Below are 23,560 nucleotides of genomic sequence, written 5' to 3' on the forward strand. Positions count from 1 at the left end.
GTGAAGGAGAAAGTGCTGAGCTGGGCGAAGCAGAAGCGCGAGGTGGAGTGGGAAGGCAAGGGTCCATGCATATACCAAGACTTGACAGTAGAGCTGGCAAGGAGGCGGATTTGTACAAGCGCAGTGTGTGGTTTGGTGTGTGCGACCCAGCAAAGCTGCGGATCACGAACAAGGGCAGAGACTATTATTTTGAGATGACGGCGGAGGCTTTTGTGAAGGCAGAAGGCCTGGGACTGGATTGAATTTGGACTTTTGCTGGTTTTTGACTGAGTTTTTCTTTGTTTCCCTCTTGTTGGGTTCTTTTTTCTTGTATGGGCATGTGGTTAACTCTGTTTTTGATGTAATGGAGGTTTGGGTTGGGGTGGTTTGGGACTCAGGCTTGTTGGGGGTTTTGATACGATGTAGGCAAGGGGAGTTTGAAGGAATGAGGGGGTGGTGTGGTTCCGTTTTCGATGTGGAGGAGGGGGCTCTGGCAGGGGCCGCCGCACTAACAAACGTGTTTTGTCTCGTGAACGGGAGCGAGGTGGGGTCGTTGGAACTTGGATGGGCAGGTTTCGATGGGAGGTGTGAATGGTGGGGAAATGGGAACAATACTGGGTGAGGTATTTTCAGGAGCAAGTGGTGGTGGGGTTGCTGGGAAGGGAAGGTGGGGGAAGACAGTGACAAAGGCGGGGTCAGGGTCCCGGTCGTGAGGCGGAGCCTGGAAAGATGGTCATTGTGGGTAGGAAGGGCAGGGGGAGTGAGAGACCCCCGGTCAGAGTGGTGACGTGGAACGTGCGAGGGTTGGGGTACCGGTGAAGAGAGTGCGTGTTTTCTCGCATTTGAAGAGTCCGAAAGCAGACATGGTGCTGTAACAGAAGACCCATCTGAGGGTAAAGGACCAGATGAGGCTGAGGAAAGGCTGGATGAACCAGGTGTTCGATTCTGGCTTCAATAGTAGAGCGCAGGAGGTGGCTATACTGTGGGGTGAGATTCTAGATGGAGAAGGTGGCGGCGGACCGGGGGGGGCAGGTACGTAATAGTGACGGGTCCGTTGGAGGGGAGGTTAGTGGTGTTGGTTCGCGTGTATGCCCAAATTTGGGGTGACGCCTGGCAGAGTGGAGTGCAGTTATTTGTTTGTGGTGCTGGGGAAGTTTGGGATTGGACCGAGGTTTGTTACTTGGGTAAAATTGTTATACAAGGACCTGACAGCTTGTGTCCAGATGAATGATACGCAGTCAGCGTACTTCCCCACTATTCCAGGGAATGAGGCAGGGGTACCCCATGTCCTCCTCTTGTTCGTGTTGGCGATTGAGCCCTTGTTGATTGCACTGAGGGGTTTGGCCTATGTAGAGGGATAGAGAGGGTCGGGGTGGAGCATAGTGTGTCTCTGCAAACTGATGATTTCCTGCTGTACATTTCAGACCTGGGCTCATCGGTGAGCAACATAACGGAGTTGCTAGGAAACCTTGGGTCGTTTTCGGGGTAAAAATTGAATTTAGGGAAGAGTGACTGTTTTGTCATGTCTTCTTCCAGGTGTAGGGGTGGGAGTAGAGGGGTTGCCATTTAGGGTAGCGACAACTCACTTTAGACACTTGGGGGTGCATGCAGCACGGGACTGGGCATGGCTCCGAAGCTGAATTTCACGTGTTTGGTGGGGAAGGTGGAGGAATTGGAAAGATGGGATATTCTTCCTTTGTCATTGGCTGACCGGATGCAAGCAGTCAAAATTAATATTTTGCCACGGTTTCTGTTTCTTTCCAGTGTCTACCGGTCTTTTTGCCTGAGGCATTTTTTCAAGAGGTGAATAGGCTGGTCTCTTTGTTTGTCTGGGCAGGGAAGGTAGTGAGGATAAGGAACGCGGTGTTCCAAAGACGACGGCAGTCAGGAGGATTGGACCGTCTGAATTTGTTGCACTTATTGGACGACGAATGCGGTGAAGGTCAGGGGCTGGAGTAGGGAGAGGGGGGCTCTGTGGGTGCAGATAGAGGCGGGTTCCTGTAAGGGGTTAGGGCTGCGGCCGCTGGTGACAGCACCATTACAGTTCATCCCAAGGATGCATTTGGGTTGTCCTGTTGTGGTAGCCGTGCTGAAGATCCAACAGCATTTCAAATTGAGGGCAGGGTCATGGTGATGCCAATAAGAGGGAATCATGGGTTCGAGCCAGGGACAATGGATGCAAGATTCCGGGGTTGGGAGGAGAAAGGAATAAAAGAGATGAACGATCTGTCTCTGGAGCTGAGATTCGTTAGTTTGGGGGATCTAGGGGTGAAGTATGGGCACCAGCGAGAGGAGGGCTTCAGGTATATGCAGGTGCGGAATTCCACAAGAAAGGTTTCCCCCAGCTTTCCAAGGGCACCATCATCCTTGTTGTTGCAGGAGATGCTGCCATTTGGGGGGGGGGGGGGGGGGGGGGGGGTGTCGTTCAACGATCTACAGCAGGATCATGGAAGAGGATCAGGAGTCCATGGAAGGAATTAAGGCCAAGTGGGAGGAAGAGTTAGGGATGGAGCTGGATGAAGGATTATGGTGCGAAATGAGCGAAGGGTCAATGTCTCAACCTATTGTGTGAGGCAGGGGTTGATTCAGTTAAATGTTATATAGAACATAGAATAATACAGCGCAGTACAGGCCCTTCGGCCCACGATGTTGCACCGAAACAAAAGCCATCTAACCTACACTATGCCATTATCATCCATATGTTTATCCAATAAACTTTTAAATGCCCTCAATGTTGGCGAGTTCACTACTGTAGCAGGTAGGGCATTCCACGGCCTCACTACTCTTTGCGTAAAGAACCTACCTCTGACCTCTGTCCTATATCTATTACCCCTCAGTTTAAAGTTATGTCCCCTCGTGCCAGCCATATCCATCCGCGGGAGAAGGCTCTCACTGTCCACCCTATCCAACCCCCTGATCATTTTGTATGCCTCTATTAAGTCTCCTCTTAACCTTCTTCTCTCCAATGAAAACAACCTCAAGTCCATCAGCCTTTCCTCATAAGATTTTCCCTCCATACCAGGCAACATCCTGGTAAATCTCCTCTGCACCCGCTCCAAAGCCTCCACGTCCTTCCTATAATGTGGTGACCAGAACTGTACGCAATACTCCAAATGCGGCCGTACAGCTGCAACATGACCTCCCGACTCCGGAACTCAATCCCTCTACCAATAAAGGCCAACACTCCATAGGCCTTCTTCACAACCCTATCAACCTGGGTGGCAACTTTCAGGGATCTATGTACATGGACACCTAGATCCCTCTGCTCATCCACACTTTCAAGAACTTTACCATTAGCCAAATATTCCGCATTCCTGTTATTCCTTCCAAAGTGAATCACCTCACACTTCTCTATATTAAACTCCATTTGCCACCTCTCAGCCCAGCTCTGCAGCTTATCTATATCCCTCTGTAACCTGCTACATCCTTCCACACTATCGACAACACCACCGACTTTAGTATCGTCTGCAAATTTACTCACCCACCCTTCTGCGCCTTCCTCTAGGTCATTGATAAAAATGACAAACAGCAACGGCCCCAGAACAGATCCTTGTGGTACTCCACTTGTGACTGTACTCCATTCTGAACATATCCCATCAACCACCACCCTCTGTCTTCTTTCAGCTAGCCAATTTCTGATCCACATCTCTAAATCACCCTCAATCCCCAGCCTCCGTATTTTTTGCAATAGCCTACCGTGGGGAACCTTATCAAACGCTTTGCTGAAATCCATATACACCACATCAATTGCTCTACCCTCGTCTACCTGTTCAGTCACCTTCTCAAAGAACTCAATAAGGTTTGTGAGGCATGACCTACCCTTCACAAAGCCATGCTGACTATCCCTGATCATATTATTCCTATCTAGATGATTATAAATCTTGTCTCTTATAATCCCCTCCAAGACTTTACCCACTACAGACGTGAGGCTCACCGGTCTATAGTTGCCGGGGTTGTCTCTGCTCCCCTTTTTGAACAAAGGGACCACATTTGCTGTCCTCCAGTCCTCTGGCACTATTCCTGTAGCCAATGATGACATAAAAATCAAAGCCAAAGGTCCAGCAATCTCTTCCCTGGCCTCCCAGAGAATCCTAGGATAAATCCCATCAGGTCCCGGGGACTTATCTATTTTCAGCCTGTCCAGAATTGCCAACACCTCTTCCCTACGTACCTCAATGCCATCTATTCTATTAGCCTGGGGCTCAGCATTTTCCTCCACAACATTATCTTTTTTTATAGGGCATATCTTATATCTTATATCTTATAGGGCAGACTTAATGGAGGCAAGCCGGCTATTTGAGGGGGTGGAGGATAGTTGTGAGCTGTGTGGGAGGGGCCCAGCCAACCAGGTCATATGTTCTGGTCCTGCCCGAAGCTGGATAAATATTAGGGGTCATTTTTCAGCATGTCTGAGGTTCTACATGTGGAATTGGAGCCAGGGCCCTAGAGGCCATATTCGGGGTGTCAGACCTGCCGGAGCTGCAGATGGGAGGGGGGGGGGGGGGGGGGGGCAGATGTTTTAGCCTTTGCCTTGCTAATTGCTCGCAGGTGAGTTCAGTTGGGGGTGGAGGTCAGCTTCTCCACCTTTTGCTTCAGTGTGGCTGGGGGATCTAAAGGAGTTCCTGTATTTGGAGAAGGTGAAATTTGCTCTGAGAGGGGCAAATGAGGGTTCCATTTTGGAGATCTGGTTGCTGTTGAGGGGTGGGGCGTGTGTTGGGTATTGTTGAATAGAAATATATATATGAGATATTGCCCTCTTGTCCAGAGGGGAAACTTGTCCATAAGCATCCATACATATTGACGTATTTTGGTGATGTTTGATGATCTGGTTAAAGATTAAATTGGCCTTCCTGAAATGCTTGGACTAATGGTGGGAGAGGTTGGAGACAGACGCTGAGACAGACAGTGTTTTGGAAGGAGAGCTCCCCTTTGCGGGCACTGGCGGGTAAACAACACATAAAACTCTCAGTGTAAGAGAAACAGGCGAGCCTTAGTGTGAATGCGCCGGTGTCTGTGGAGGACTGATGAGCGTGAGAATGATTTGTTGCACACCTCGCACACGACTGGCTCTTCACTGCTGTGAATGGATAGGTCTGTGAGGATCGTTGACTCAGGGAATGATTTGTTACTTACCTTACATGTGAATATGTTGGTGTAAGCGAAGCCAATGAGTCCTAGAAGAATTAATCACATACCTTACATGGGAAGGGTTTCTCCCCTGTGTGAAGGCATTGGTGTTTACGGAAGGCCGATGACCATGAGAATGATTTGTTACACATCTCACACGTGAAGGGTTTCTCCCCTGTGTGAATCCTCTGGTGTGATACAAGATGGGAGGGTCGGCTGAAAGCATTCTTACAAACATCACACTTGAAGCGTTTCCCTTGCTCCCCTGTGTGAATGTTTTGGTGTTCACGGAGGTTTGATAACCACGAGAATGATTTGCCACACACCTCGCATTTGAAAGGTTTCTCCCCTGTGTGAGTTTGTTGGTGTTTGCGTAGGGTTGATGATTCCGAGAATGATTTGTTACACACGCCACATGTGAAGGGTTTCTCTCCTGTGTGAATTCTCTGGTGTGATACAAGATGGGAATTTCGGTTGAAAGTCATCTCACAAACATCACATCTGAAGAGTTTCTCTTGCTCCCCTGTGTGAAGACGTTTGTGTTCACTGAGGCTCGATGACCACGAGAATGATTTGTCACACAGCTTGCACTTGAATGGTTTCTCCCCTCTATGATTCCTCTGATGCGATAGAAGATGGTAGGATCGAGTGAAGGATTTCTCACAAACATCACACCTGAATGGTTTCTCTCCTGTATGAATCATCTGGTGCCTCAGGAGATTCGTAGATGTCACAAAACCTTCATCACAAACATCACACCTGAATCTTTTTCCTTCCATGTGGCTACCCTTGTTCTAACGGTGGTTGTAGCAGATGCACCTTCTGTGTTAGGAGACCTTATGAGATTGTGGAACCCTCCAGATGTACAGCCTCTCACCTGTCAGAATGAGTCAGTCGTTCCTGAGGCTTGATGAATGATTGAAGCTCACTCACACTTCTTCCCAGCCTCACCCTGACCACTTGCCCACAGCCAGGCATTTGGAAAGGTTCTGATGGAAGATTCCACACCAGTGTCCAGTTTCAGTTCGGATAATATGTCAAAGGTCCACTGACCCAACGAATATCCAGCAGCTGGATTCACTGCCCAACCTTCCCTGTGTTGAACAATGCTGTGAAGTGACTGGGTGCATTCCCACAGTTGTTCCTTGGGTGATGGTCAGGATCTATCGGTGTTGTTAATCCTCTCTGTATTCCCTGGTGTAGTACGGTGCAATCCTTCTGTAAAACAGGAAAAGGACATATGATTTTCTTCAACTCGCACTCCTTTACTGAAGGAGCTGACTCCTCAGTTAGAGACTGTTCCACAGTGAGTGCCAGTCTGTTATTCTGCTGTGTGGGGGATCAGATACAAGCACTTTCTTTTTCCTTACTTGACTGTCACACACCGTCTGTTTCCAGCAGAGGCACTGGATAGTGACCAAGAGCAGACAACGTGGCTACTTTCTTTTCTCCACCCAAAGCCCCAGGCACCGTGAGGACAATGGAAAAGACAATCGGACGGAGTGTATAACAGGCTATTAATTCACTATGAGCTCGATTCATGCTGGTGAAGACCAGTTTTACCCTGAAGAGCATGTGTTTAATAGCAAACACACTCAGGAAAAACGTTAATTCAATAGAGATTTTGAAATTTCGCCCCTTGTTTTCCAAAACTATTTGAAGAAAACACACTGGGCAGGAAGTGCTGGATGCTGAGGAAAATATTGCTTCAGTGTAGCTGACTGAAGGGTTCTGGTTTATCCTGGAAAAGTAGACACACTGCACTCACTCAGACTGCACATCCCAAATTCAGCTCTCAGACACAGCACTGGGCAAAACTATCAAGTCCAAGCCCAGGCTTCTGGGAAAGGCCGAGGCCTTCGGGTAAAATCTTTAAAGAAGACATTTCAATAAATGTGTGTCTGCCCCTCCCAGATAATTACACCTCACCTTCTCATATTCAGCAATGATCCACCAACAAAACTCAGCCTGTAAATCAGAAGGGAAATGCTTCCAATAAACACTCAATATCCAACACACAGCCAATCAACATTTCCGCTCTCTGACTGACGGCTGTCTCAGCCATTTGGAGACAGACGGAGCACGAACCAAAAACGGAAATGTCAATCACTCTGTACAGCCAATAGTATTGCAGGGGGCGGGAAAAGACCAGATTGACAATGGAAAGAGTCGCCCTGGCATTCACCCATTGTCGCCAAACTCAGAGAAGGGGCGGGACTACCATAGCGGTGCTCCGCCCAGTTCTGCGCAGCCGCTGTCCACACTGACCCTCCAACGGTCAGAAACGTATGGTCTTTGCCGCCTGTGGCTTCGGGACATGCGCAGTGAGGAGGGGAACTGTGGAATTGGAATCAAAAATAGGAAATACTGGACAATGAAGGGAGCTAAAGTTTGAAGTCTTAATGACTCTTTGTCAAAGTAAGAAATTTTACAACACCAGGTTAAAGTCCAACAGGTTTGTTTCGAATCACTAGCTTTCGGAGGCAGCTCCTTCCTCAGCTCACAGTTGTGCCCAGCGTTCGGGCTTGGAATGCGCAAGGCCGAGCGGTTGTTGGAATTGGAGGTGTGCACCAGCAAATCCCTGCCCCGGGTGGCGGAAACCAGGATTGCAGCCGTCTAACCCCCTCACTCCACTTCTCCTCCTTCCTCACCTCACTTCCCCTCCTCCCTCACCTCACTTCCCCTCCTCCCTCACCTCACTTCCTCTCCTCCCTCACCTCACTGCCCCTCCTCCCTCACCTCACTTCCTCTCCTCCCTCACCTCACTGCTCCTCCTCCCTCACCTCACTTCCCCTCCTCCCTCACCTCACTTCCCCTCCTCCCTCACCTCACTTCCTCTCCTCCCTCACCTCACTGCCCCTCCTCCCTCACCTCACTTCCCCTCCTCCCTCACCTCACTTCCCCTCCTCCCTCACCTCACTTCCCCTCCTCTCTCACCTCACTTCCACATCTCCCTCACCCCACTTCCCCTCTCACCTCACCCCATTCCCTTCCCTCACACCATTCCCCTCCCTCCCACTCTCCCTCTGCCCTCTTCCTCATCCCCTCGCTATGCTGCCCCACCCCATCCCCTCCCTCACACCATTCCTCTCCCTCACACCCCCAGTCCTCCACTGCCACCTCTCTCATGCCACCTCTCTCAACCCTCTGCTGCCCCCATCTGCCGCCTCTCACACCTCCTTCACCTCTCCTCATCTCCCTCACCCCATCTCCCCACCTCCCACTGGGTGAAGCGGGCAGCATAATCAAAGACCCCTCCCACCCGGCTTACTCACTCTTCCAACTTCTTCCATCGGGCAGGAGATACAAGAATCTGAGAACATGCACGAACACACTCAAAAACAGCTTCTTCCCCACTGCTACCAGACTCCTAAACGACCCTCTTATGGACTGACCTCATTAACACTACACCCCTGTATGCTTCACCCGATGCCGGTGTTTCTGTCCTTACATTGTGTACCTTGTGTTGCCCTATTATGTATTTTCTTTTATTTCCTTTTCTTTTCATGTACTTAATGATCTGTTGAGCTGCTCGCAGAAAAATCCTTTTCACTACCTCAGTACACATGTCAATAAACATCCAATCCAATCCCTTCCCTCACCCTCATCTCCCATCCCTCACCTCAATCTCCCATCCATCACCTCCATCTCCCCTCCCTCACTTCCAATCCCCTTCGCTCACCCCCCATCTCCGCTTCCTCACAGTTTGCTGCAGCGCTAACACCAGTAGATCTCCTTAATACCGCGACCTTCCCTTTGGCCAAATACATTCACACTCTCCCCTTCACCCACTCCCCTTACACTAAAGTCAGTGGAGTTGTGGACAGTGCGGAAGGATGTTACAAGTTACAGAGGGACATAGATAAGCTGCAGCGCTGGGCTGAGAGGTGGCAAATGGAGTTTAATGCAGAAAAGTGTGAGGTGATTCATTTTGGAAGGAATAACAGGAAGACAGAGTACTGGGCTGATGGTAAGATTCTTGGCAGTATGGATGAGCAGAGAGATCTCAGTCCATGAAAGTGGCCACTCAGGTTGAGAGGGTTGTTAAGAAGGCGTACGGTGTGTTAACTTTTATTGGTAGAGGTATTGAGTTTCGGAGCCATGAGGTCATGTTGCAGCTGTACAAAACTCTGGTGTGGCCGCATTTGGAGTATTGCGTGCAATTCTGGTCGCCGCATTATAGGAAGGATGTGGAAGCATTGGAAAGGGTGCAGAGGAGATTTACCAGAATGTTGTCTGGTATGGAGGGAAGATCTTGTGAGGTTGTCCATTTTGGAAGGACAAATATGAATGCGGAATACAGGGTTAACGGTAGAGTTCTTGGCAATGTGGAGGAGCAGAGAGATCTTGGGGTCTATGTTCATACATCTTTGAAAGTTGCCACTCAAGTGGATAGAGCTGTGAAGAAGGCCTATGGTGTGCTCGCATTCATTAACAGAGGGATTGAATTTAAGAGCCGTGAGGTGATGATGCAGCTGTACAAAACTTTGGTAAGGCCACATTTGGAGTACTGTGTACAGTTCTGGTCGCCTCATTTTAGGAAGGATGTGGAAGCTTTGGAAAAGGTGCAAAGAAGATTTACCAGGATGTTGCCTGGAATGGAGAGTAGGTCTTACGAGGAAAGGTTGAGGGTGCTAGGCCTTTTCTCATTAGAACGGAGAAGGATGAAGGGCGACATGATAGAGGTTTATAAGATGATCAGGGGAATAGATAGAATAGACAGTCAGAGACTTTTTCCCCGGGTGGAACAAACCATTACAAGGGGACATAAATTTAAGGTGAAAGGTGGAAGATATAGGAGGGATATCAGAGGTAGGTTCTTTACCCAGAGAGTAGTGGGGGCGTGGAATGCACTGCCTGTGGAAGTAGTTGAGTCGGAAACATTAGGGACCTTCAAGCAGCTATTGGATAGGTACATGGATTACGGTAAAATGATATAGTGTAGATTTATTTGTTCTTAAGGGCAGCACGGTAGCATTGTGGATAGCACAATTGCTTCACAGCTCCAGGGTCCCAGGTTCGATTCCGGCTTGGGTCACTGTCTGTGCGGAGTCTGCACGTCCTCCCCGTGTCTGCGTGGGTTTCCTCCGGGTGCTCCGGTTTCCTCCCACAGTCCAAAGATGTGCAGGTTAGGTGAATTGGCCAATGATAAATTGCCCTTAATGTCCAAAATTGCCCTTGGTGTTGGATGGAGGTGTTGAGTTTGGGTAGGGTGCTCTTTCCAAGAGCCGGTGCAGACTCAAAGGGCCGAATGGCCTCCTTCTACTCTGTAAATTCAATGATAATCTATGATTAATCTAGGACAAAGGTTCGGCACAACATCGTGGGCCGAAGGGCCTGTTCTGTGCTGTATTTTCTATGTTCTATGTTCTATGAAAGGCTGAGGGATTTGAGGCTGTTTTTGTTAGAGAGAAGAAGGTTAAGAGGTGACTTAATTGAGGCATACAAGATGATCAGAGGATTGGATAGGGTGGACAGTGAGAGCCTTTTTCCTCGGATGGTGATGTCTAGCACGAGGGGACATAGCTTTAAATTGAGGGGAGATAGATATAAGACAGAGGTCAGAGGTAGGTTCTTTACTCAGAGAGTAGTAAGGGCGTGGAATGCCCTGCCTGCAACAATAGTGGACTCGCCAACACTAAGGGCATTCAAATGGTCATTGGATAGACATATGGACGATAAGGGAATAGTGTAGATGGGCTTTTGAGTGGTTTCACAGGGCCGCGCAACAGCGCTGTTATGTTCTATGTTCACCCTAACCTGCTGACTGATCGATATAGCTTCTAGCTGTCAGTCTGGCCTTTTTAACTGTTTCTCCAGCAGGTTTTCCTGACCTCTTATCCTCATTAAACTTGTCACCTTACGGAGACTTCTGGTGGTGACCATGGTGTGAGTGGTCACACACAGGGCAGCTCCTGCTTGAAGGCGCTGAAAAGAGCTCTTTTTATCCAGTGCTGGGTGGAATTTTAATGAAAAGGCGTAGGTGAAGGTTGGAGGAGTACTTTTCCCCCAGGTGTGGTATGTCTGCTGGTTATCAAACCCGGCAGAAGACGGTGAGAGACCAGGCTAAAGAGTTTGAGCAGGCCTGTACAGCAGCAGCAGCAGCCAGTATAAGCAAGGAGGCGAGGGAAGGGCTGATGCAAGCTGGAAGACCCCAGATGGAGCAGTTGATAGCTTTTCTTAAGGAGGAATCCCGGTAGCAAAAGAAGGAAATGCAGGGTGATTGCTTGAATGCCATCGATGGAGCTGTGGCACCCCTGAAATGTTCAATGGAAGGGGTGGAGAAGTGTTTTGAGGTGCAGGGGTCGCAGATTCGGGAGATCGAAGGAGTGATCTCGGACCACAGCGATCATGTGGTGGCTCTGGAGGCGGAGGTGGGGCCCCCAGGAGACCTTTGTAAAACACTGAGGACAAATGTGGAGGAGCAGGATAATACCTTGAGAAGGTGGGACCTGCGAATAGTGGGCCTGCCTGAAGGAGTGGAAGGTGCGAGTGCCACGAGGTACATCTCGAAGATGCTGGCAGGGCTGGTGGTGGAAAGAGGCTCCTAGATAAGACCCCTGAAGTGGACCGAGCGCATAGGTCCCTGATGCAGAAACCTAGAGCTGGAGAGCTGCCGCGGGCGGTGATCGTGAGAATCCACAAATTTGTGGAGAAAGAGAAGATTTTGCATTGGACCAAGGAGAAGCTTACCTGCAACTGGGAGGGGAATAAGGTCCGATTTATCAGGACATCAGAGCCGAGTTGGCGAAGCGACGGGCAGGCTTCCAGAAGGAAGTGCTGTACCGGCGGCAGATTAGGTTTGGGGTGCTCTACCTGGCGAAATTATGGGTGACGTTTGGAGACCGGGAGTATTATTTCGAGATCCCAGAAGCAGCCAAAGACTTCATTAAGGAGCATAAACTGGGGGAGAACTGAGAGGACAATGCTTGGGAACCGGGGCACTGCAACCTTGGAATGGTTGGGAGCATGTTTGAAATGGGGGTAGGGAATGGGGTATTTTTGTCTTTTCTTTGGAGGGGGATGGGGTGATTGCTGTTTACTGTTGGGATTGTAAGAGGTTATAGGGGTGAAAAGTTTATGTGGGGATGGATGTTCCCGTCCTCCCCTCCTGTTTTATGGGATTGTTTGTGATTAACATTTGTTTGTTTGCTTTTGGAGAAGGCTGCCTACAGTTCAGGAGAAGTCTTTGTTTGGGTGGGGGAGGGTAAGATCAGCAGGAAGCCTTCCTCCTTGAGCTAACGGGTGGTGGGGGGAAAGGGGAGGTAATTGGGAGGTGGATTTGGCCAGAGGCTGCCGCGCTAGCAGGTGTTGCTGGTGAATGGAAGTGAGGTGGTGGGGGAGATGGCCGAGAGGGGTGGCCCGGGATATATGGGGAAAGAAGGCTGGAGAGGTTGTTGTGACGTGGCAGGGGGTGAGAGATGACATGGACAGGGGCAGAGAAGGGGACCATCTGGGATGAGCTAGGTACAGGGTGGAATTAAGGGGGCAGGAGTTAAGTGGGGAAGATGACGGACGGTAGAGGGGATTGGTGGCATAAGCCTCCGGTAAGGCTGGTAACGTGGAACTTCCGGGGACTGAATGGGCCGGTTAAAAGGTTGTGGGTTTTTGCGCACCTCAGGAGCTTGAAAGTGGGGGTGGTCTTTCTGCAGGAGACGCACTTCCGTGTGAAGGACCAGGTTAGGTTAAGGAAGGGGTTTGATTCAAAATCAAGGGGACTGGTGATTTTAATGGTCAAAAAAATGGGATTTGTGAGTGCGAAAGAGGTGAGGGAACCAGGTGGAAGATATGTGATTCTGAATGGGATGTTGGAAGAGGCACAGGTGATGTTGGTAAATGTGTATCTCCCAAATTGGGATGATGTGGGTTTTATCAGGGGGTTGCTGGCAGTGATCCCGGATTTGGCCACGCACCAGTTGATCATAGGAGGAGATTTTAACTGTGTCCTAGAGCCGAGGGTCGATAGTCGAGCACCAGGTCGATGGGTAGTGTTGCTAACTTTGCCTTGGTTCAATTGCTCTATTTTATTACCTTTTGCTCTTGAGTCGCCAGATATCTTTTATGATACCGCCACGTGGTTCAAGTCCGAGTAATGATCAATAATCCAATACACCGCTTAGTAAGATTTAAATCAAAGCACATTTATTATACACAGTAATCACTACTCATGCACAAATTCTACGTCTAAGCTACTTCTACAGCTAACAGGCCAATACTTAACTTGGAACTGGCCCACCAGGTCATGGAAACGAATGGCCTTTCGTTCGGGTTCTGAGCCTGCGTGATTCAAAGTTGGTACAGATTGGTAGCTAGGAGCGCCTATCTCGTAGTGAGCGTTGAAGTAAGACTTACAGTTTTACCAGCTGCTGAAGAGTGAAGAGCTGGTGAAGGGCAGGTGAAGAGAGCTGGAGCGGGTGAAGAGAGCTGGAACAGAGCGATTTGAACTTGGACTCGATTCTTATAGTTCCCAGGGGCTTCCCGGCTTTCGGGGCGGACCCTGTACCTGGTCCCAAGTGATTGGACTTTGTCCCAATCACTTGGTTCGATTTTCTCCAATGCTGGAGTGATTCCTTGATCGATGGGCGGTCTTGAGGTGGCCGTTCACCTCCCTTTGTGTAGGCTTCTGCTGGCGCCGAAGAGTCTGGTTTGGCTTTGTGTGTCTAAATGTTGCTTATTGTTCCCGGGGATTGCTCATTAATATGCAGATGGCTGGTGTTTTGTTATGCTGATGGTTACTGGTATCGATCTTGTCTGGCCTTTCCAGAGGTAAATACACAGCCAACTTGCAGCTGCTCGTTTTAGTCCTGTTGGCTGATTTTCCCATCAGCCTTTGCTGTTCACCATTTTGAATCGGGAGTTAGCCATTTTAAGTGGCTACAGTAGGGTAAGAATGGCAAGGGAGCTGGGGAGATTTATGGAGAGGGTGGGTATGGTGGATTCATGGCACTTTCAGAATCCAGGGGGAATGGAGTATTCCTTTTCGCACATCTGTAAGGTGTATTCAAAGATTGATTAATTTGTCGTGAGTCGGGAGAGTTTGGATTGGGTGGAGGGGGCAGAGTGTGCGGGCATAGTTATCTCTGACCATGGAGATGGAGATTCGGTTTAGATCGGGACGAGAGCAGAGGCAGGGGTGGAAGTTTGACTTGGGGTTGTTGGCATATGGAGATTTTTGTGATAAGTTGCAGGCGGTGATTAAGGAGTATGTGGAGTTGAATCAGAATGGGGAGGTGTCGGCGGCCATTTTATTGGGAAGCACTGAAGGCACTGGTCCGGGGGCAAATTATTTTGTTTAAGGTTAAGGTGGATAGGGAAAGGAGGGAGGATCATGACCGTCTCGTGAGCAGGATAGTGGAGGTGGACAGGGAATATTCGAGGATGCCTAATGTGGAGGGATTAGCGAGGAGGAAAATGATGCAGGGCAGTTTGACAGGCTGACAACGGGGAGGGCGGTAGGGCAACTGCGTAGGGCAAGAGGGGTACAATATGAGTATGGGGAGAAGGCGAGCGCACCAGTTGCGGAGGCAGGCCACGTCTAGGGAAATATTGAAGATACACCTGGGGCTGGGGATGTGATGTCGGAGCCACAGAAGATAAACGAGGCATTTGGGGAATACTGCCAGGGACTTTACGAGGCAGCTTGGGGGAAAGGAAGGGGACATGGGGCGGTTTCTGGACGAGCTGGAATTTCCCCAGGTGGAGGAAGCAAAGAGGCAGGTATTGGAAGAGCCTCTGGGACTGAGCGAGGTGCTGGATAGTATCAGGGGTATGAAGTCGGGGAAGGCTCCTGGGCCGAATGGGTACCTGGCGGAGTTTTATAAGGAATCTGCGATGGACCTGGCACCACATCTGTTGGGGGCGTTTAATGAAGCACTGGGGAAGTGGGAGTTGCTGGAGACGATGACGCAGGCAATAATCATACTAATCCCGAAAAAAAGGTCGGACCCGGTGGAATGTGGGTCGTTTAGGCCCATATAACTATTGAATACGGATGTGAAAGTATTGGCTAAGTTGTTGGCGGGGAGGATGGAGGATTGTGTCCCAGGTGTGGTTGTAGAAGATCAAACAGGCTTCGTGAAGGGCAGGCAGCTTACGAGTAATATAAGACAGCTGTTGAATGTGGTGATGAATCTGTTGGGGCTCTGGTACCGATGGTGTCCATGGACGCGGAGAAGGCATTTGATCGGGTGGAATGGAATGGCGTTACTTGTTCGAGGCTTTGGGAAGGTTTGGGTTTGGGACGAGATTTGTAGCATGGTTGCTGTTGCTATATGTGGCTCCGAGGGTGAGTGTGAGGATGAACGATATGAGCTCACAAAGCTTTGACTTACACAGGGGTACATGGCAGGGGTGCCCGCTGTCGCCATTTGTGCTGGTCATAGAGCCGTTGGTGATGGCTTTTAGGGGGTTGGCAGAATGTCGGGGGATTATGAGGGGATAGAGGGTGCATCGGGTATCGCTCTATGCTAATGACCTCTTGCTGTATGTTTCGGATCCGTTCGAGTATATGGGAAGGATTATGGGCTTACTGGGGAGGTTTGGAGGTTTCTCAGGGTACAAACTGAATGTAGGGAAAAACTAGGTTTTCCCGGTGAATGAGCTGAGACAACAGGCTAATTTAGGGGGGGTGCCATTTACGGTAGCGAGGGACAGGTTTAGGTATTTGGGGATTCAGATAGCGAGGGAATGGATGGGGCTCCATAAGTGGAACTTAACGAAGCTGATGTAAAAGACCAGGGAGGATCTTAAGAGGTGGGATACACTGCACTTAACCTTTTTTTCGGAACTCCACCGACTTTAATGTCATCTGCAAATTTACTCACCCATCCTTTTTTCGGAAAGTGGACAGAATCATTTCAGACTTTGTATGGGCGGGGAAGGTGGCGAGGGTGGGAAGGACCCTGCTCCAGAGGCAGCAGAAAGGTTTGGCGTTGCCGAACTTGCTTCATTATTATTGGGTAACGAATGTGGACAAGGTGCGGCGATGGTGGGAAGGAGAAGCGGTAGAATAGGTTAGGAAGGAGCAGGAATCTTGTAAGGGGTCTAGTTTGAGGGCTATGGTTGTCAATGGCTCCAGGTAGGTAGTCAGGGAGTTTGATGGTGCAGTACACGGAGAAGATTTGGAATCAGTTGAGGAGACATTTCAGGGTGGAAGGGATGTCGGTGTTAACGCTGCTGTGCGAGAATCATGGATTTGAGCGGTAGGGAGGATGGATCGTGTATACAGGAGGTGGAGGGAAGTGGGGCTGGTCAAGGTGAGGGATCTGTATTTGGAGGAAGGGTTTGCCAGTTTGGAGGAGCTAAGGGAGAGTAGAGCTGCCAAGGGTGTGAGAGTTCAGGTATCTCCAGGTTAGGGACTTTGCACGAAAGGTCTGGAGGGTTGCCGGAATACACCCTGCTGGAGCGACTGCTGCTTCCGGGTGTGGAAGTGGAGGGAAGAATTGGGGATATCTACAAGTGGCTGGGGGAGCAGGGATGGGAGCGGGTGGTGACCATCAAGGAGAAATGGGAAGGGGAGTTGAGAGAGGAGATCAATTGGGGAGTATGGAGTCAGGACTGCGGAGGGTAAACGGGGCCTTCTCTCGTGCAAGGCTGAGCTGGTACAATTTTAGGTGGTGCACAGGGTGCATATGACTCGGGCGAGAATGAGTGGGTTCTTTAAAGGGGTAGCAGATGAGTGTGAGAGATGTGGGCTGAGACCAGCGAATCACATGCACATGTTTTGGGGTTGTGAAAAATTGGGAAGATTCTGGGCGGGAGTGTTTGCGGTCTTAGCTAGGATAGTGGAGGAGGAGGTGGACCTGGACCTTTTGGTGGCGATATTTGGGTTTCAGAGAAACCGGAGCTCATGGAGAGGTGGAAGGCAGATGTTGTAGATGTCGTGGCCTTCGCCTCTCTGATTGCACAGCAGCGGATTTTACTGGAGTGGCGGTCAGCATCACCATCGGGGGAGCGGCTTGGTTGGGTGACCTGTACAACTTCCTGCGGTTGGAGAAGATAAAGTTAAGGGGATCTGCAGGGGGGGTTGAGAGAAGGCGGGGATGTTTGTGACCGTGTTTGAGGAGCTGTTCGTCGGGGAGGGCGGGGGGGGGGGGGGGGGGAGAAAAAGGGGAAAAATCTGTACAGACTGTATAGTTGATTGCTGGGAAGCATGTTTCCCGGATGTTTATTTGCTGTAACTTGTTTTGATCCATGTTTGTAATAAAATACATTAGAAAAAAAAATTGTCACCCTACCGAGGATTGGAAACCATCCCAGTTCTCCCTGCCAGGTGAATATCTTCCCTGGTGACTGAGTCAGAACGCTGAAGACAGGATCTAATGGTGTTCCTCCAGCTCACTCCTCCACAAGGGTAATTACTCTCCACAATCAGGAAGCGCCAGTGGCCAGACTGGGCCACTGGAAAGAGTTCTTCACCAGCTCTCCTGTAACTGTCACTGAGCGTTTGCCACTCTGATCTTAAGGTATTATATGTAAACACTGCATAATATTGTCATTCATGTGGTGTTGGGTGCTCTGAGGTACAGACGAACCAACACAGTTGCGATTGGTACAACGCAGTTTTATTCCAACTAGTTATTTACACATCTGACTTGGTACTCAGCACGTGGTGACGGTGTGAGTGTCTTGTTAATGAGGTCCTGGCCTTGTCCTGTCTCCAGATGGACTGCCCCGGAGGTGTCGTGTTTCTTGTCTTATACTGTGTCTGTTCTTGTCTGTGATTGGCTGTCGTGTTATGTGTGCTAATTGGTCTGTTGGTCTGTCTATCATGATGTGTGTGTTGTGATGTGTGTTTGAATATCATGACATCCCCCTTTTTTACAAGATTATGTGCCTACGTGGTTATAAATATAAATGTGTCCTGAGTGCAGCTAAAGGTGTGTGTGCGAGATATTTACAGCATGTACATGTGACGTAACTATATACAAGGGACGATGTCAGGTGTGACATGCTAACGAGGTTGTACCATAACAAAAGAAGAAGAACGTTGAAATTTGGACCAATGAAACGAGGCCTGGAACGATAAAACAGTGACATGTTACAATACAGTAGTTGCTAAAATTTGACGTGTGAACAGTCTCGTAAGTCCAGTCTAGTAGGTGGGCGACGAATTTGGGTTGACCGCCTCAAGGGTGGGTCGAGAACCACCGGCTGAGGGACAAGCCTGGTCACGGGCGGCAACAGAAGGGGCATGGTTTATGGCAGCTCCACGAAGTCGCTATCAGGAATCAGTGGAGGACACGGCGTCTGTGTATGGTTCCGTTGCGAGCGTGGAAGTAGGCGAAGGGCTCGGCGATTGCGCCTACGCACGGATCCATCCGGCATGCGTACCAGGAACGAACGGGGAGCCACGCGTCGGAGAACTTCGGCAGATGCTGACCAGCCACCGTCTGGTAGGTGAATGCGGACGTTGTCTCCAGGGGCCAGGGAAGGAAGATCAGTTGCCCTTGTGTCGTACGATCTCTTCTGGCGATCGTGCTGCAGTTCCATCCTATGCAGTACCGGAGCATGGTCTATTGTTGGTGCCAGGATGGAAGGCACAGTGGTTCTGAGGGCGCGACCCATCAGCAGCTGTGCTGGCGAGAGACCCGTGGCTAGTGGGGCTGAGCGATAGGCCAGCAGGGCGAGGTAGAAGTCCGATCCGGCAGCAGCAGCCTTGCAGAGGAGCCGCTTGGCAATGTGAACGCCCTTCTCCGCCTTTCCATTGGACTGGGGATGCAGAGGGCTGGACGTCACGTGTGTGAAGCCATACGAGGCCGCAAAGGACGACCATTCATGGCTGGCAAAACAGGGCCCATTGTCCGACATGACAGTCATCGGAATGCCGTGGCGAGCAAAGGTGTCTTTGCAGGCCCTGATGACAGCAGACGACGTCAGATCGTGCAGGCGTATGACTTCTGGGTAATTGGAGAAGTATTCCACTATGATAACATAGTCCATGCCAAGCGCGTGAAATAGGTCGACACCCACCTTCGCCCAGGGGGACGCCACCAGCTCATGGGGCAGAAGCGTCTCAGGAGGTTGCGCCGGCTGAAACCTTTGGCAGGTTGTACAGTTGATCACCATGTTGGCAATATCGTCACTGATGCCCGGCCAGTATACCGCCTCTCGGGCCCTCCGTCTGCACTTCTCGACCCCCAAGTGGCCTTCGTGTATTTGATTGAGAACCAGCTAGTGCATACTGTGCGGAATCACAATCCGGTCCAGCTTCAGAAGGATCCCATCAATGATGGCTAGGTCGTCTCGTACATTATAGAACTGCGGGCACTGCCCTTTGAGCCATCCTCCCGTCATGTGGCGCATCACTCGCTGTAAAAGGGGGTCGGCCGCTGTCTCTCGGCGGATGCGGGCCAGACTGGAGTCGTTAGCCGGCAGATTTGCCGCTGTCAAGGCCACCTGTGCCTCGACCTGTCATACGAACCCCTCCGCATCTGGCGGCGTGCTCACTGCTCTGGATAGGGCATCCGCCACGATGAGGTCCTTCCCTGGAGTGTAGACCAGTTGGAAGTCGTACCTCCTGAGTTTAAGTAGGATGCGCTGGAGGCGAGGGGTCATCTCGTTCAGGTCCTTGTTTATTATGCTGACCAGGGGGCGGTGGTCAGTTTCGACCGTGAACTGTGGAAGACCATAGACGTAATCGTGAAACTTGTCTAAACCGGTTAGCAAGCCCAGGCATTCTTTTTCGATTTGCGCGTAGTGCTGCTCTGTGGGGGTCATGGCCCGCGATGCATAGGCAACCGGGGCCCATGACGACGCGTCATCCCTCTGCAGGAGCACTGCTCCAATGCCGGATTGGCTGGCATCAGTTGAGATTTTGGTGGGACGAGACGTGTCGAAGAACGCCAACACTGGTGCCGTGGTGAGTTTGCGTTTGAGTTCCTCCCATTCCAGCTGGTGTGTGTTGCCACTGGAACTCTAGATTTTTTGACGAGGTGGCGCAGAGTCGTTGTGTGGGAGGCAAGGTTGGGAATGAATTTCCCGAGGAAGTTGACCATGCCAAGGAAGCGTAGGACAGCCTTCTTGTCGGCCGGCTGCGGCATGGCTGTGATGGCGCTCACCTTGTCTGCATCTGGACGGACCCCTGACCGGGAGATATGGTCCCCCAGGAACTTCAATTCGATCTGGCCAAAGGCGCACTTGGCTCGGTTGAGGCGCAGGCCGTTTTCCCGTATGCGGGCAAAAACGCGTTGGAGACGATGTATGTGCTCCTGCGGTGTGGTGGACCAGATGATGACATTGTCCACATATACGCGCACCCCTTCGATGCCTTCCATCATCTGCTCCATGATTCTGTGGAAGACCTCGGATGCCGAGATGATGCCAAATGGCATCCGGTTGTAGCAGAATCTGCCGAAAGGGGTGTTGAAGGTACATAGCTTTCGGCTGGACGGGTCCAGTTGGATCTGCCAAAATCCTTTAGAAGCATCCAGTTTCGTGAATATCTTCGCTTGGGCCATTTCACTGGTGATCTCCTCCCGTTTGGGTATGGGTTAATGTTCCCGCATAATGTTATTATTGAGGTCTTTGGGGTCTATACAAATGCGGAGCTCGCCAGAGGGCTTATTGACACACACCATGGAGCTGACCCATGGCGTGGGCTCCGTGACCCTGGATAGGACCCCTTGGTCATGGAGATCCTGCAGCTGCAGCTTGAGGCGGTCTTTTTTTTTTAAATAATATTTTATTGAAAATTTTTGGTCAACCAACACAGTACATTGTGCATCCTTTACACAACATTGTAACAATACAGATAATAATGACCTTTTTTAAATTTAAACAAAAACAACAACAAATAAATAAATATTAAATAACAAAAAATAAAAACTAGCCCTAATTGGCAACTGCCTTGTCTCAGGCCACCCCCCCCCCCCCCATCCCTCCCCCCCCCCCCCCCAAGTCCTGGGCCGCTGCTGCTGCCTTCTTTGTTCTCCCCTATCTATCTTTCCGCAAGATATTCGACCAACGGTTGCCACCGCCTAGTAAACCCTTGAGCCGACATCCTTAGGACGAACTTAATCCGCTCTAACTTTATGAACCCCGCCATATCATTTATCCAGGTCTCCACCCCCGGGGGCTTGGCTTCTTTCCACATTAGCAATATTCTGCGCCGGGCTACTAGGGACGCAAAGGCCAAAACATCGGCCTCTTTCGCCTCCTGCACTCCCGGCTCTTGTGCAACCCCAAATATAGCCAACCCCCAGCTTGGTTCGACCCGGACTCCTACTACTTTCGAAAGCACCTTTGTCACCCCCATCCAAAACCCCTGTAGTGCCGGGCATGACCAAAACATATGGGTATGATTCGCTGGGCTTCTCGAGCACCTCGCACACCTATCCTCCACCCCAAAAAATTTACTGAGCCGTGTTCCAGTCATATGTGCCCTGTGTAATACCTTAAACTGAATCAGGCTTAGCCTGGCGCACGAGGGCGACGAGTTTACCCTGTTTAGGGCATCTGCCCACATCCCCTCCTCAATCTCCTCCCCTAGCTCTTCTTCCCATTTCCCTTTTAGTTCGTCCATCATAGTCTCCCCTTCGTCTCTCATTTCCCTATATATATCCGACACCTTACCGTCCCCCACCCATTTCTTTGAGATGACTCTGTCCTGCACCTCTTGTGTCGGGAGCTGCGGGAATTCCCTCACCTGCTGCCTCGCAAAAGCCCTCAATTGCATGTACCTGAATGCATTCCCTTGGGGCAACCCATATTTCTCGGTCAGCGCTCCCAGACTCGCAAACTTCCCGTCCACAAATAGATCTTTCAATTGCGTTATACCTGCTCTTTGCCACATTCCATATCCCCCATCCATTCCCCCTGGGGCAAACCTATGGTTGTTTCTTATCGGGGACCCCCCCAGTGCTCCGGTCTTTCCCCTATGTCGTCTACACTGTCCCCAAATCTTCAGTGTAGCTACCACCACCGGACTCGTGGTATAGTTCCTTGGTGAGAACGGCAATGGGGCTGTCACCATAGCCTGCAGGCTGGTCCCCCTACAGGACGCCCTCTCTAATCTCTTCCACGCCGCTCCTTCCTCCTCTCCCATCCACTTACTCACCATTGAAATATTAGCGGCCCAATAATACTCACTTAGGCTCGGTAGTGCCAGCCCCCCCCTATCCCTACTACGCTGTAAGAATCCCTTCCTCACTCTCGGAGTCTTCCCGGCCCAAACAAAACCCATGATACTCTTTTCTATCCTTTTGAAAAAAGCCTTCGTGATCACCACCGGGAGACACTGAAACACAAAAAGGAATCTCGGGAGGACCACCATCTTAACTGCCTGCACCCTCCCTGCCATTGACAATGCTACCATGTCCCATCTCTTGAAATCTTCCTCCATCTGTTCCACCAACCGCGTCAAATTTAGCCTGTGCAATGTGCCCAATTCTTAGCTATCTGGATCCCCAGGTAACGAAAGTCTCTTGTTACCTTCCTCAACGGTAGGTCTTCTATTTCTCTACTCTGCTCCCCTGGATGCACCACAAACAGCTCACTCTTTCCCATGTTCAATTTATACCCTGAAAAATCCCCAAACTCCCCAAGTATCCGCATTATTTCTGGCATCCCCTCCGCTGGATCCGCCACATATAGTAGCAGATCATCCGCATATAAAGATACCCGGTGTTCTTCTCCTCCCCTAAGTATTCCCCTCCATCCCTTGGAACCTCTCAGCGCTATCGCCAGGGGCTCAATCGCCAGTGCAAACAGTAATGGGGACAGAGGACATCCCTGCCTTGTCCCTCTATGGAGCCGAAAATATGCCGATCCCCGTCCATTCGTGACCACACTCGCCACTGGGGCCCTATACAACAGCTGCACCCATCTAACATACCCCTCTCCGAACCCAAATCTCCTCAACACCTCCCACAGATAATCCCACTCCACTCTATCAAATGCTTTCTCGGCATCCATCGCCACTACTATCTCCGTTTCACCCTCTGGTGGGGCCATCATCATTACCCCTAACAACCTCCGTATGTTCGTGTTCAGCTGTCTCCCCTTCACAAACCCAGTTTGGTCCTCATGAACCACCCCCGGGACACATTCCTCTATTCTCATTGCCATTACCTTGGCCAAGACCTTGGCATCTACATTGAGGAGGGAGATTGGTCTGTAGGACCCGCATTGTAGCGGATCCTTTTCCTTCTTTAAAAGAAGCGATATCGTTGCTTCTGACATAGTCGGGGGCAGTTGTCCCCTTTCCTTTGCCTCGTTGAAGGTCCTCGTCAGTAGCGGGGCGAGCAAGTCCAAATATTTTCTGTAAAATTCAACTGGGAATCCGTCCGGTCCCGGGGCCTTTCCCGTCTGCATGTTCCTAATTCCTTTCACCACTTCTTCTACCGTGATCTGTGCTCCCAATCCCATCCTTTCCTGCTCTTCCACCTTGGGAATTTCCAGCCGATCCAAAAACTCCATCATTCTCTCCCTCCCATCCGGGGGTTGAGCTTCATAC

At 50.4% G+C, this 23,560-nt stretch overlaps 1 protein-coding gene across 1 annotated transcript in view; it reads right to left on the reverse strand.

Moving 5' to 3' along the window:
* LOC140389072 (uncharacterized) overlaps positions 1 to 6,861 on the reverse strand; it is an 85,762-nt gene extending 78,901 nt beyond the window's left edge. Inside the window, exon 1 of the mRNA XM_072473233.1 lies at positions 5,175 to 6,861. Within this exon, the coding sequence (XP_072329334.1) occupies positions 5,175 to 5,885 (711 nt within the window). The 5' untranslated portion in view covers positions 5,886 to 6,861. The remainder of the gene's footprint in view (positions 1 to 5,174) is intronic.
* Positions 6,862 to 23,560: the final 16,699 nt, after the last annotated feature.

This window comes from Scyliorhinus torazame, chromosome 14, assembly GCF_047496885.1.
Source record: "Scyliorhinus torazame isolate Kashiwa2021f chromosome 14, sScyTor2.1, whole genome shotgun sequence".
Lineage (NCBI taxonomy): Eukaryota > Metazoa > Chordata > Chondrichthyes > Carcharhiniformes > Scyliorhinidae > Scyliorhinus > Scyliorhinus torazame.